This window comes from Hippopotamus amphibius, chromosome 6 (assembly GCF_030028045.1).
Source record: "Hippopotamus amphibius kiboko isolate mHipAmp2 chromosome 6, mHipAmp2.hap2, whole genome shotgun sequence".
NCBI classification, from domain to species: Eukaryota; Metazoa; Chordata; class Mammalia; order Artiodactyla; family Hippopotamidae; genus Hippopotamus; species Hippopotamus amphibius.
This window is the reverse complement of record NC_080191.1, coordinates 149016735-149031355: the sequence shown is the minus strand read 5'-3', so window position 1 is coordinate 149031355 and position 14621 is coordinate 149016735. Positions and strand designations below refer to the sequence as shown.

At 40.3% G+C, this 14621-nt stretch overlaps 1 protein-coding gene across 1 annotated transcript in view; it reads left to right on the top strand.

Annotated features, from left to right (window-relative positions):
* The window catches only part of NCEH1 (neutral cholesterol ester hydrolase 1), a 64695-nt gene that overhangs the window by 28071 nt on the left and 22003 nt on the right, over positions 1-14621 (top strand). Inside the window, exon 2 of the mRNA XM_057740252.1 lies at positions 12777-13005. Within this exon, the coding sequence (XP_057596235.1) occupies positions 12777-13005 (229 nt within the window). The remainder of the gene's footprint in view (positions 1-12776; positions 13006-14621) is intronic.

The following is a 14621-nucleotide window of genomic DNA, read 5'->3' as shown; positions in this document are numbered from 1 at the left end:
GCTCAGGTCATGCAGCTAATAAATGATAGAGCCAGAACTTGGCCATGGGCTCTGTCCAGATTCTGTGCTCTTGTCTCTCTGTCACATTTCCTTAAGTCTTTCTGTCCTTGCTCAAAGAATCTCAAGGCAGGATAATGAAAATTGATTCTTCACAACCTTTTGTTCGGAGGAAGCCTTGAAGGTGGTATTTATGTCACTTAAAGGGCTCTGCTACCCTGAAGTCCTTATATAGCTCTGAGTTTAGGAACCTGCAACTGGTGAGTCAGCCTGGCTCCAAGCTAATGTGAGATTTACTTTGTGAGTTACCAGAGCTGAGCTAAGGTAGCAGGACTTCCTTATCGGTAGACCAAAGTGCTATGAAGGCCTGATATAAGCAAATAAAAAGAGGTAACATTATGAGCACTTATGTACTAAGTTCTATGCCAGGCATCCTTTAAACATCACAATTAAATATAGGTATTATGATCATCCCAATTTTACAGATGAAGAAATTGAGGCAAAGAGAAGTTTGTGACTTGCCTAGAACCACCCAACTAGCAAGTATCAGAGCCAGGATTGAACCTTGGCTGACTGACTTTATCGTCCACACCCTAAAATAATACACTATGCTCTGGATGAGTTGGGGATGAGGAAGGGTGACATAGAGGCAGTGGAATGCTCCCTGGGGGTGAGAGGTAGGATAACGCCGATTTGGAGCTATTGCTGATTTCCATGATATAAATACCCTCCCCACCCCCATGGCCACTTTCAAGCTACTAACCTGATGTCAACTGACCTGTACACTTAACAATTGGCTTCTGTGACATGGCAAGAGCTGGGTCCAGCACAAAACTGAACGGTATTGCCCAAGAGAATAGCAGGTACAGAAAAAAAATTGTTCTGCAAGTTATGCCTGAGTACACTTGACTCTAGAGAACTAGAAAGTACAAGGGGTGGGGTAGTGGAAAATGGAGCTGGAATAGCAGAGAGGGACCAGGCTGGAATGTCAAGTTCAGATTTTTTTTTTCTGTAGGAAACTGGAAGTCAGTGGAAGTTTTTAAGCAGCCAGGTATTGTGATCGGCCTTTTAGGATAAGAACTCTGACAGCAGTATGGAGCAGGTTATAGAGAAAGAAAGTGCTATCTAGAATTCAAGTTAGGCAAATAATGGAAATGAGCATCTAATCAAGGCAGCTGTGGGAGTCGGGGTGGAGCCTGGGGGTAGAACTAGATTCAGAAAATGTTGGCAAGTAGCATTGACATGAACTGATGATTGATTGAATATCATGTGAGAGAAGGAAAGAGCTGAAGAAAAGATTAAGATTTCTAGCTTGGAAGCTAGATTTATGGTCAGATCATTAATTGAGAATTTAATGGAGTGAGTTGCTGAGTCAGGATTGGAGAAAGGAGTGTAGAACATGTTCATTTTGAAGAGCTTGTAGGCTATAATCGTGGAGATGGTTGGAAATGTGGACCCGGAGCTTAAGAAAGACTAATCATGGACGGGAGACGTGGAAGTCATCAGCATATGGATAGAGATCATAGCCATTTAATTTATCAGGCTGCTAGTAAGCACTTCCTATTTGTCAGGCATTATGGCATGGTGGTACACTGGCCTGCTCAGGGAGAGCAGGAATTATGTAGTTGAATAAAAAAAAGAAAAATGGAACCTTAGGGAGAACCATCATTTACAGGGCCAATGGACAGGAAAGGAAGAAACAGTCAATAAAAAAACCAAAAGAAAAAAGGAGGAATTAATTATTAGCATGGCAAGAGACTGGAGAAGTTCAGCAGGAAGAAAGCTTCAAGAAAGAACAAGTTGTCAAATGCCTGCAGACGCCAAGTAGGTTGTTAGTGTTGGCAGTGGGATCATGGTGTCATTGGTGAACCTAGTAAGTCTAATTTCATCAGAGATATGGGGCTGGAAGCCAGAATGTAATGTGTCGCCTTTGAAGAGGGCAGTCTTTGAGAAGTCACTGTTTTCTCTAGGGTAAAGGCAGAACTGACTCAACAGAAATCAAGTTCTATTTATAGACAAATCTTCTCTGCTTTCCTCCCTGCTTCCTATAACTCCTCTCTTACAGCTTCCCCCAAGCCTAACCCTTCCTTGTGTTTTCCATATCCTATCGCCCCTTCATCCTCCAGGGTCTTAATTCACACTGCATTTCTTTTCTCTTCTGTAGCCTTTGCTTCTCCTTGTTCACTGGCTCTTTCCCTGGAAGTGTGTTTAGGTCTCTCTCATCTTGGGGAAAAAAAAAAGGGTTTTCTTTGCTCTTTCCCTCAGGCTATTGTCCTATTGCCTTCCTTATCTCTACAGTGAAAGTACTGTCTACATTCACTGTATCTATTTCTTCACTCCTTTGTACTTTGCAACCCATTACAATCTGACCTCCAGCTGCATATCTCTGACTAAACTGTATTTGTTGGGTTCACAAAGATCCCATGACCCCATTGCCAACACCAATGACCTACTTTTCCTCTCTGCTGGCATTTAACAGCTTGCTCTTTCTTGAAACTCTCTGGCCCCTGAATTTCTCCAGTCTCTTTTTTTCTTGCCATGCTCGTAATTAATTCCTCCTCTTTTGAGGGTGGAGGAGGGATCTTTTAATGATCGATTCTTCTCTCCTTCCTGTTGTCCCTTTAAAGTATGGTGTCCCCTAAGGTTTCATTTTTATTTTATTCAACTTTACAATTCCTCCTTTCCCTGAACAAATTGACTTTCCTTCTTTGGTAGAATTTACCATATGGCCTAAAGCCTCCCAACAGAGCCCCATCCTTTCATCAGAGTTAGGGTGGATTAGAGATCCAACCCCCAGCATATAAAGGGATGTTTTTATCCTAGTAATCTGAGTGGGAATAGGAGAGAGGACTTCGATGCCTTCTTAACTTGCTGGAGGAGGGCGAAGCTGAACACTTGTAAAGCAAAGTAGAGGTGGTGGGCAGAAGAGTGAAGTGTGGAACATATGACGCACAACGACAAACATCTGTGTGCCTTTCCCCTCCCTTCTGCCCTTCTTCAGCCTACTGACTATTCATTACATTCATTTCAGTCAGCTGATACTGCCTCTAGGCAGCCAGATGAGACAGACTTTTCTCTCCCAGGCTGGTTATATCAATACATACCTTTGTGCTTTAAAATACATATCTCTACTTTTTAAGTTTCCACATCACATCGTAATCATCTATTATGTCCAGGATGTTCCCATGTTTATATGTTCCTCAAAAATAGGCCCTTGTGCTTTATTCACCCTTGTACCCCCAATGCACAGAACAGTCATGACCAAATAGGTGCTTAAATGTTGGTTGAGTGAATTCGTTGATTTACTTAGTGATTCTCAACTTTGCTGTGTATGCAAAGAATTTCTCTAAGAATTCACCTAGACAGCTGACAAAAATACCCATGTCTTAGGTCACATTCCCAGAGATGATTATTTAATAGGTGTGGAATGGAACTGAGGCATTGGTAATTAATTTTTCTTAAGAACTTTTATTGAGATACAGTTGACATACAATAAATTACATATTTTTAAAGTGTACAATTTGATTTTTTTTTATTAGTAATGTATATATGGCCATCCCAATCTCCCAATTCATTCCCCCCCCAACCCCCGGCATTGGTAATTTTTAAAAGCTTCCAGGTGATTCTAACATGCTCCCAACTTTGCGAACCACTGGTTTAAAGGAATAAAATAAGATATACCAATGCCTGCTACATGCCAGATTTTTTTTTTAATCTTTATTTATTTATTTGGTTGCGCTGGGTTTTAGTTGTGGCAGGTGGGCTCCTTAGTTGCAGCCCCAGGGCTCCTAAGTTGCAGCATGTGGGCTCCTTAGTTGCGGCATGCAAACTCTTAGTTGCAGCATGCATGTGGGATCTAGTTCCCTGACCAGGGATCAAACCCGTGCCCCCTGCATTGGGAGCATGGAGTCTTATCCACTGCACCACCAGGGAGATCCCTGTGTCAGATGTTTAAATTACATTCTCACAATAACCCAATGCAAGGAGATGAAATTTGATTTTAACACACTGGGGGTGGGGGGGGCCGTGGACAGAGGCTCAGAATGACATAGTAACTTTGCATAAACCACAAAGTTGGTAGGAGGGAGGGCTAGGACCTGACTATGTTACCTTGCAATACCTTTCCAGCTTCCCAGGCAGCTTCCCTCCAGTGGTGAGGAATCCACCAGCTGGCTGAATTGTTAACATTTGAAAAAATGTGGGATTAGCTCTATTCGACCTCCAAGAGTAAGGTTGAATTGGAATCAGCCCACGTAAGAACATGTCTGTGTCACAACTTCATGTCTTTCACATTTGTAGGACAATTATGTCTTTCTTTCCCCCATCCTGGGCTGGGCACTCAGTCTTGCCTCTGGGTCTCTCTCTGAATGATGGCCATTCCAGTAGCTTCTTAGTCAACCCTTTACACACCCCTTCTTGCCCCTTCTACCTCCAAAAAGAGCCTATAAATCTAATTTTTCTTTCCAGGTCACCTGCAGTTTCTTTAAGTTTCTGATGCTAACACTGTTTCTCCTTCTATAAGTTCTATATGATATGTGTTTACTACAAAGAGAACTAAACAAATCAGTTTTTGGAGAACATTATAATATCTCAAATTCACTAGACGATATGCTGGGATCTTACAAATTAACCATAAATTACAAGTTAACGTAAAAGTTACTGATGGCCAAAACCAAGTCAAGTTGTTCCAAATATTTAATTTGTAAATTTTAATAAATTAAGCAAACATTCTCTAAATACTCTAGTCTTAATTAACAGTAAGTTATACATAAATATTGTCATTTGTTCTGTGGGATAAAAACTAAGTAACACTTTTCTTTTACAATATTAATTATAAGTTGGTGATCATCATAATTAATAGTTATGTAATGTTTAATATGTGGCAGACACTGTTCTAAGTGCTTTCTACATGTTAACTCATTTAATCTTCAGAAAAACTCCGTGAGTTAGGTATTATTATTCCCATTTTATTTATTTTTTAATTTATTCCTAATTTTTTTTATTTTTAATTCCCATTTTATAGATGAGGAAATTAAGACATAGGAACATTAACTAAAACATACAACCAGGTAAGTAGTCAAAATGAGATTCAAACCTAGTCAGTCAAGCTTCCTAATCTTTGCTCCTAACCAGTTTTCTAGATTTGCCTAATGCACAGCTTAGAAATTAGACCAGTTTTGTGCATGATAGAGGAAGACTCCTGTGGTGCTGTAATTTCTGAGTATCACTTAGCCTGGACTAACACTTTTACCACTGGTCTTAAGCAATCATGAACTTGGAAATTCTCTGCAGGTTGGAATGAGAGGCATGAGAAGATGTTGACAAAGCTAAAAGGTTGGCACAGCCATTAAATCTCTTAAGGGAGCAGTAGTCAGAATGCAGAGCTGGCAATGATGAGGCTATTGAAATAATTGGATTATTATTTCCACTTATGTGCCTAAAATTATGCCTAAAACCTCTCCTGGCTAGTAGTGATGACTTCCTAGTTATGTTAATGGCCATGTTTTTAGTCCTTACCTTCCTCAAATTGGCAAATTATCAGTCTTTTAAAAAATTCTTTCAAATTTGTTTGCTCTCTGATTCACTCTTAGTTTTCCTCTTGCCATTCTCTAGATTTCTCCCTCTAGATTCTTCTTTTCAGCCTGTCAAATGTTTTCCTCCCTGTTCTGTTTCTTTGTCACTGTGTTTTGTCTCTTTGCTAGGTCTCCTGAGTCTCACTATTGTCTGAGTTGTTAACATTTAGCTCTGAGCTCTTCCTCCAGGCCTGACCTCCTTGAACCTCTGACCCTGCATTTGCTATCTGTCTTTTGGACCTTTCTACCTAGATGTTCCATTGGCTTTAAATGGCATAATTTTAAAATGGAATTTTCCTTACCTCCCCTGACTGTTCTTCTGCCTGTGTTCTCTTTTTCTCATACCCCAAGTGAAGACTCTCCAGGATCTTTCAGTCCTTTCTCTGTGTCCTACCTACCTGCCTACCTGATCCCATATCCTACTCTGTGAGCAGTTATCAAGGCCATCAGCTCTGTCTCAGTGATCTCTCTTGAATATATTCCCTCCCCTATATTCCCCCGGGGAAGACCTTCATTTTCTCTCCTGTGGACAGTTGCCAAATTCTTATAGCTATTGCCCTCTAGCCTCTTCTCTCACCAATCTACTGTGTACACCTCAGCTGCATAATTTTTCCCAAAGTATAATCTCATTAAAAAGAGTGTCCACTGACTATAGTCAGTATTTTGCAATAATCTATAAGGGAAAAGAATCTGAAAAATAACACACACACACACACACACACACACACACACACACACACACACACACACGAGGGTGAGTCAAAAATTATCTGCACCCTGGCTGTAGAATTTACAGAAGTTTTAATATAACTGGAGTGGGGATAATTTCTGACACCCTCGTACATATAAAATAATTGAAAAAAAAAGTGTCCACTGTATAGCACAGGGAACTCTGCTCAATATTCTTTAACAACTTAATTGGGAAAAGAATTTGAAAAAGAATAGACACATTTATATGTATAACTGAATCACTTTGTTATATACCTGAAACTAACACAACATTCTTAATCAACTATTTTCCAATAAAAAATAAAAAGTTAAAAAAAAGAGTGTCCGATATCTTTGTTGTTTAACCATTAACAACTAAGAGCATTTTATCTCCCACCATCTTTCCAGCTGCACCTTGGGTAAGACTGAATTATCATCTACATCAGAAGTTGCAGCTGGTCGCCCTGCAGGAAAATTTTGTTTGGTCTGCAACTTAAAAAAATTAATCTGAATCAATGCTTTAAAATCAGAGGATTTCCCTTAAAAGTTAGTCTTAGATAAAGTTCAGAGAACTGTGACAACTTAAGGACAATTGGAAATTTGCAGGAGTCAGTCAAGATTTAAATTCTTGACTAAAGTCCTCAGTCCATCTTTCACCCATCTTTGTATTCTTGTAACATGTAGCAGAATCTTTACATATAGTAGGTGCCTAATTAATACTTGTTGAATTATAGTTACCTGACCTTTGGTAGTTTCTTGGCACAAACATTGAGGTTGTTTGTAGGACAAAAGTGCTGCCTTAGTGAGTCACAGGTGATCTGTACAGTGGTCTTAAGTGAAAGTCATATAGTTTGTGCACCAAGAGGGAAAAAAAAAAGTAAATCTGCATTTTAAAGTATACTCAAACTTTACAATGTTTAAAAAAAAATGTGGATGCCTTAGAGGACTGGGGCGGGGAGGGTGGGGGGGACTCGAGGGGGGGCGTCAAGGAAGGGAGGGAATACGGGGATATGTGTATAAAAACAGTTGATTGAACCTGGTGTACCCCCAAAAAAATAAAAAAAATAAATAAAAAAAAAAGTGACTATAAATTTTCATGCAGGTAAGTGTTCTACGCAATTGTTTTCTTGTAATAGGCAGGAACAGAGCAGAATCTGGAGAGGAGAATTAAAAAGCTGCTTGACGAAATGAAATGGCCATCACTGGAAAAGCTGGGGAACCATTGGTGTGGTTAATAATAACAACAAATGTACATAATGGGAAAAAATGATAGTCTCAGCTTTCCTGGAGACATCAGGCTATCTGTCCCTGGGATCACATTTCTTCACGTATCAGAGAAGTGACCGTAATGACAACCAATTCATAGAAGGCTTAGTGTGTGTCAGTCACTGTTCTAGGAGTTTTTACTTTTTTTAAGCTTCACAACAGTTTTTTGAACTAGTTAGTGTTATTATTTCTTTTTTATAGATGAGAGATTGAGGCACAGAGAGGTTTAGTAACTTGCCCAAAATTCCACTACTGGTAAGTGGGGGAGCTGGGCTTTTAACCCAGGCACTCGCTGTGGCGTCTATGCTATTGACTTTGCTGCTCTACATGCCTCTTAGACTGAGCCTTTTATTGCCGTGCTCTCCCTGCCTCCACTTCCATTATTTACCTTTTCTCCCCATAGGCATTTGAATTATAACACTTGCCCAGCACTCTGGCATCTTGGTTTCCTATCCTTTTCCACTTCCTCTTCTGTTAAGGCACAATTCAGAATAGATGCCTTACTGGATTTCATTCCAGGAAGAACAGCCACAAGCAATTCCTTCCTTCTCTGGGCTTGTGCAACCCTTTATCTAGGCTTCTTTTACTAAGCTTGTATCACTTAACTTTTCATTTACAAGTCTTGATTCTCTTCTATTTCCCTAAGCTCCAGAAGATTGTCTTTTTCTCCCCCTTAAGTTTCCCTGCCCATTGAATATATTTTCTAATTTGTGTGATGAATGAATTGGCAGAGAACAGCCCATACATAAACATAACAATGAACATACTTTAATAAGCATAGTATAGTTTCTTCTTGGCTTCCTTTGATTTCTGCTTGTCCCCTGACCTTTGATCTTCATACCTGGGTAGGGAGTCAGTGGCCCACCTATTTTGCTGTATCTGGTTCTACTGAGGTATAATGAGTACACTTCTTCCCTTCCACCTCCTTAGGCTGAATTCCTTTCTAGAACCTAGAATGGTTATGGGACAAGTTTTAAGACTTCTAGCACTGCCTTAGAGTACTTCAGCTAGCCAAGACTGGGTCAATTCACAACCCGTGAAACCCTCAACACTTGGCTTGCTTCTTTGTGCTACTGGAGTTTTCCAGCTGCTCCTAAAAAGGTTTCAGGAAACTGTTAATTTGAAAATGTTTCTTGGGTGGATCTGAATCTCATTTCACAAACTCAAGTATGCAAGAAATATAACTTGATCTATATTTTGAGCCTTCATTATTTAGGTAGAACTTAATTCCAATGAATTTAGGTATTTCCCCCATCACCATTTTCTTTTACATTTTGGAGTGTCTCATACGATGTTGAGGCATAATTTGTGACGGGGGAGAAAATCTGGGTACTCATCGTTAGCCCACATTCATGTTCCACCTGGTCCTTGGTGTTTGGTTCCTACCAGTTGCCCTGGGATATCCTTTGCTCTTATTTATAAGAGCCATTCAGGTCCATTAGTGCTCTCTTCTATTCCTGTTGGACCCTTGAGATTGGACCCTTGAGACCATATAATGGGCCATGGATAACAGAGAAGTTGTCTCAGACCCATCTGCAGGACACTCATGCAGCCTTGCTATTTTTATGCCTTTTTGGACACATGGAATTGTTCTGCTGCTCCAGCACCAACTGGAGCCTGGGGAACTCTTTGAGGCCATTTGAGGTACTACCTTCCTAGACATACTTTGCGGTCATTCTTCCCTTGCCTTTTTCCATGATTCTTTCTGCACATTGGGGCACATGTCTGTTGCTCTCAGATTCCATAGACATCTGACGGTTGCTGTGTCCCAAGGTCCTTTTTTCACTGGATCTCATATCAATCCATACATTACTTATTTCATCTCCAGTACTTCTTCCTTCTCTCACCACCTAGCTTGGAGAATCACTTTCTATTCTAGGAGACTTCCTATTCATCATGTAATCTTCAAAATCAGTGTCTATTTTTTAATTCTCCAAAGGATATAGGCTTTTGAAAATCAAAAGCGGGAAGGCATTTCTGTTTCTTTGCTATTTGTTCTCATATCCCTTCCCTGAAGTAACAACTACCGAAAGGCTTGGCTACTGATTTTATTTGCTGGACAGCAGAGATGGGAGGGGAGTGGTGAGAAGAGCTAAGGGAAACAGTAGATGTTAGGGAAAAAAGTTAGATACCATTCACAGTTTTATCATGCCACATGACATCACATATACATGTGAATGTCATCCTATCCTGGATAGGACTCAGAGCAGCTTCCTGGGCCCACACTGTTCTCAACCAGCATCTCTAGGGTAATTCTGTATGTACTGCAGCCCTCTCCTAGTTCCAGGAATCTAGCTTCTATACTGGTTACTGAGTCTCGAAGCTTCTCTTCTTTCTTCTTCACAAGGAGGAAAATAACAGAATTGTAGCCAGAATTCAACAACTTCTCCTCATACTATAGGCACTCAGGCAGTGGTAACTATTATTAATAATAGTAATAATAAATTGGTTGGACTTCCCTGGTGGCACAGTGGTTGAGAATCCTCCTGCCAATGCAAGGGACACGGGTTTGAGCCCTGGTCTGGGAAGATCCCACATGCCACGGAGCAACTAAGCCTGTGTGCCACAACTACTGAGCCTGCATGCTGCAACTACTGAAGCCCGCATGCCTAGAGCCCATGCTCTGCAAAAAGAGAAGCCACCACAATGAGAAGCCCTCGCACAGCAATGAAGAGTAGCCCCCACTTACCAAAACTAGAGAAAGCCGTGTGCAGCAACGAAGACCCAAAGCAGCCAATGAATAAATAAATAAATAAATAAATGAATAAATAAATTTAAAATAATAATAATAAATTGGTTAATGACAAGTTACTGTTTGATTCTCTCCATTTTCAAATTTTGAAACAAAGTCAGTATTGTCTGTAGGATGATGATTTTTCATTCTCTAATTTATCAGTACGATTCTATACATTAGCACAATTTTATTTTAAAATCTTTCTGGATTCTTTTCCCACCCATCCAGCCTTTCTTACACCTATCTGCTTATCTTTTTCTCTTTCATAAATAAACTATCCCTTCTCCAGTCAGCACTTCTGCCCCCACACCATCCTGTCAATGTTGTAAACACTGTAGATAGTTGTTCCGAAATTCTGTTAATGCAAGTGCTCCTGACAGCAGAGGTGCTCCTGGAAAGGTATGGGCAGATTGAGGCAAGTCTACACGCACTCAGATCATGCAGTGCACAAGGGAAACCAGGGGTGGATTCAATGTAAAATGAATAGTCCAATCTGTCTTGTAAAGACAACTCACTTGTTTTACAGCTTTCCTTTAGTTGAAGAAACTCATATAATATGTCTTAAATATTCAATTGTCTTCATTTAATTAAAAACAAAAAACTGTAGTTCAGAAGGTAACAGAGCCAAGCCTATGTCTTTGTTCATGTGTTATCATTTCATGCTTATCAAGCTACTCAGCCTGTGAGAAATGGAATGGGTCTCGTGTGTTCTCTGTTAATTGACAAGGGTTTATTGTGTGAACTCTAGAAATCTGAGTGAATATGGAGATTCTCAGCTATGCCCTGGCAGATCTCCATATTCCCCAAGTTAGACTGACGTGTTACCACACAACTTCAACGATGATTCCCTTTTCCCAATTTGCTAAAGACCTTAAACCCTTAAACTTATGGTCAGACTCCTCTGTATGTGTGCGCACACACACGCATTTGTTTGATATCAAGAACATTAACAGTTGTTTTAACTTTTTCAATAAATTGGTCAATGGCACATATAGAAATTGAATTATTTTCTTAATATTCATTTGCTTTCCTGTTACTTGTGTTGCCAACAAATGAATATTAATGGAATTGCTGGAAAAGCTGTTCATGGTTAGATAAATTGCCTCTTGTTCTTGTTTTTCATGAACACTGGCTAATGGTTTTATAATGCAGTCTTTCCAACCCTTTTCATAGCAGGGCGTATATATACAATTTTATACAGGACACTGGGGAAAACAGCTTAGGAGCTTGGCTGCCCAGGGGCTGAGGGGATCAGTGTCACAGCACATCTGTATCCTCTTCAAGGCATACCAGTGTGTCCCGTGCACAGTGTGCCCTGTGCACATGCTGGGAAGCTGTATTATGGTGTATCACAGACTGCATATAGTTCTCATTTCTACTATTAACATTGTTTTCTTCACCTTATGACTTGGCATTAAATATTTCACTAATCATCAGTGTCCTGTTTCATATTCTACAGAAGGGCACTGTTACTCTCCAGCTGCTCCCTTTCAAGCTTTGAGAGCCACTGGGAGATACAGTATCTGAATTCATGCACCTGTGCCAGGAACGTTTCTGATCACTCTGTGACACTTCTGGGCCTCTCTACCTTGAGTAGTCACTGGCTTCCAGATGGCTTCCAATTCTCTGACTTTGAAACACGGCCAGTAGGTCTTGCTGGGAGGTCAGTTTTATAAGCGTAGCCAATAGGAAGAGCTTATATAAGAAGTGGAAAGAGGGAATACACTCCACAGGATCTTTGCTGGATGCATGGCCTGGATCTCCTCTCCAACCAGAGAACTTCCTGTGAACACTTTAATGTGGAGCTCGATGCCCTAGGGGCTCAAAGGGGAAGACAAAACAGGCTGCATGTTTTTTTGCATATTTCTGCAAAGCTCCTGGTTATGTCTGAGCTGGTCTGCTTCTAAATGCCAGGGCCACAGTCGACTCTGCTTCTTCCCCCTCATGCATTCATTCCTTTCTCCTACTCTCAAAACAACCAGACACACTCAAATATATAAGCTTAAAAACAGTATTGAAATACTTAGAGTAAATATAAAAATTTCCTCTCTTATTTGTATTCAAATGAAGTATTCTTCCTTCACTCCTAGTATGTTACTGGAAATGTGATGTGCTGATTTAGGGTGGGCAGGGATCGGGGGAAGGGGCTGAATCCTGGAATTCACAATTCCTAGATTTGAGTTACAGAACTGCCATTTATCCAGCTAAGTGGGCAAGTTCAGCTAATTTCTAAGCCTTCTTGATAAAATGAGACTGATGACACATTTCCCTCTCAAAGATTATCTGAAGATCAGAGGAGATCTCATGTATGAAAATAATCTGGAAGCTCTAAAAGTGAAAGGTAAATAATGTGTTATTGTATTATATGTGGCCAGTGAGTCCTCAAGGGCAGTGGCAACTGCTTGTAAGAATTCAAATGCTGAGCATTGGTGAGTGTGGCTCCGGTGATGACTAAGCTGACACACACTCTCCCTCATTATTCCTCTCTCATCCTGCAGAGTAACCTGATACACTACCTGGGCCTCAGCCATCATCTGCTCGCGCTGAACTTCATCATCGTTTCTTTTGGCAAGAAAAGCGCATGGTCGTCTGCTCAGGTGAAAGTGACCGACACTGACTTTGACGGTGTGGAAGTCAGAGTGTTTGAAGGCTCTCCAAAGCCAGGAGAGCCACTGAAACGCAGCATTGTTTACATCCACGGAGGAGGCTGGGCCTTGGCAAGCGCAAGTATGTCCTGGTCACCTTCAGGTTATTTGGGGTTGTGGCTGGCCCTGGCAGAGATGTGTGATTGCACTGACTTTCTTGTTGGGTAAGGAGAAGGGGGGCCATTGGACTTGGTTCCCCTGGCAGTCGCAGTTATCCCTACTGTCCCAGCAAAGTTATTCATAGTGCCCCCCCCACCCTGCTTTCCACTCTTCAAAGGGTCCTGGTTTGGGTGATTAATTATATAGCTACCCTACACCAAGGGTTTTGCCTGTTTTTTAATTCAGGCAGGCTGTTTTGAAAATATTTCCTGTAACCTAAATCATAGACTAATTTATTGTGAAGTACTGAAGTTGCTTTCTGCACCGAAAGTTTCATTGGGCCAGAATATGAGGCAATTATCTGTGTTTTAAAGACACCTTTCTATAAATAGAACAAGTATTTCTGAATACACGTTACCTCAGCAACATTTCATCTGCTTATGAAATCAAAGATGAAAATATAAAATGTATGCCACAGTTAAAAGGAAATGACCTTGTAAAGTTCAAGAACATTCTCTTTAGCATTGCATACCGTTCATGAGCAGAACACACATTAAAAATAGCAGGCAGCCAAGCGGAGCAGCCCAGTGAGAAGTATACTATGGAGGAAATGTGGGCCTTATCTTTGCCCATAATTATTTATGGAGCTACTTTCTCATCTTCGGTCCAGAGCTTTTGGCATCCCTTAAGTTTAAAGACAATGGCAACTTGTTCTAGTTTGTCTTTTTTTTTTTCCCCTAATGACTTTTTTTTTTAATCCAGCAAAGGCCAAAAAGTATAACTTTTTCTAGTAATCTCATTTCATTTAGCTCCATATTCATCATTTATTCTTTTACTCATTGATTTGTTCACATTTCTAACAGATGGTTACTGACTATGTAGGTTTGCCCAGGACTGAGTGGTTTCCTGGGGTGCAAGACTTTCAGTACAAAAACTCAAACAGTTGTATGCAAACAAGGGCCTTTGGTCACCCTAATGTGTGATGAGGGTTGAGGGTACAAAAATTAGTAAGACAGAGTCTCTGCCCTAGAAAAGATTGCATCTGTATTGTTGGACACGTGCCAGGCAAGATAGTACATCAGAGGCTAGGAAGTGTAAGTGCCAGAAATGATATGGGTTGTAAGTCAGCTTGGCCTCTTCCATATCATTTTGACTGATCACTCCTGCCAGAGGAAGAGCTCAGGCTGGAGGAGGTATGCAGGTGTTTATGTAGGTATTGAACTTCTGGTTCTAAGACTGCCTTGGAAAGCCTATAAATAAGGTAGTATTTGACTTTCTGTTGATACGATCCAGCTCTTAATATAAGAACATTAATATATTAAAAGAACAGCTAAAGGATTAAATTTTTACATATTGAAATTGCTTCTGTCACTGCACACCTTTGGATTCTCTTTCTAAGAAATGCTAAGACTTCCTGAAATTCTATTTGTTATGTGTTGATTTAAATGGAATATCATATTCTTCAAATTGGTGACTTTTCCAAATCGCAGCAAATGAAGGTGTTAAAAGAGAAAGATATTTTGGTTCTAAGGAGGAAACTGCTTATTTGCTATGATTTATGGAAAGGCATACATTTAAAGAACTACACAATCAGAATGA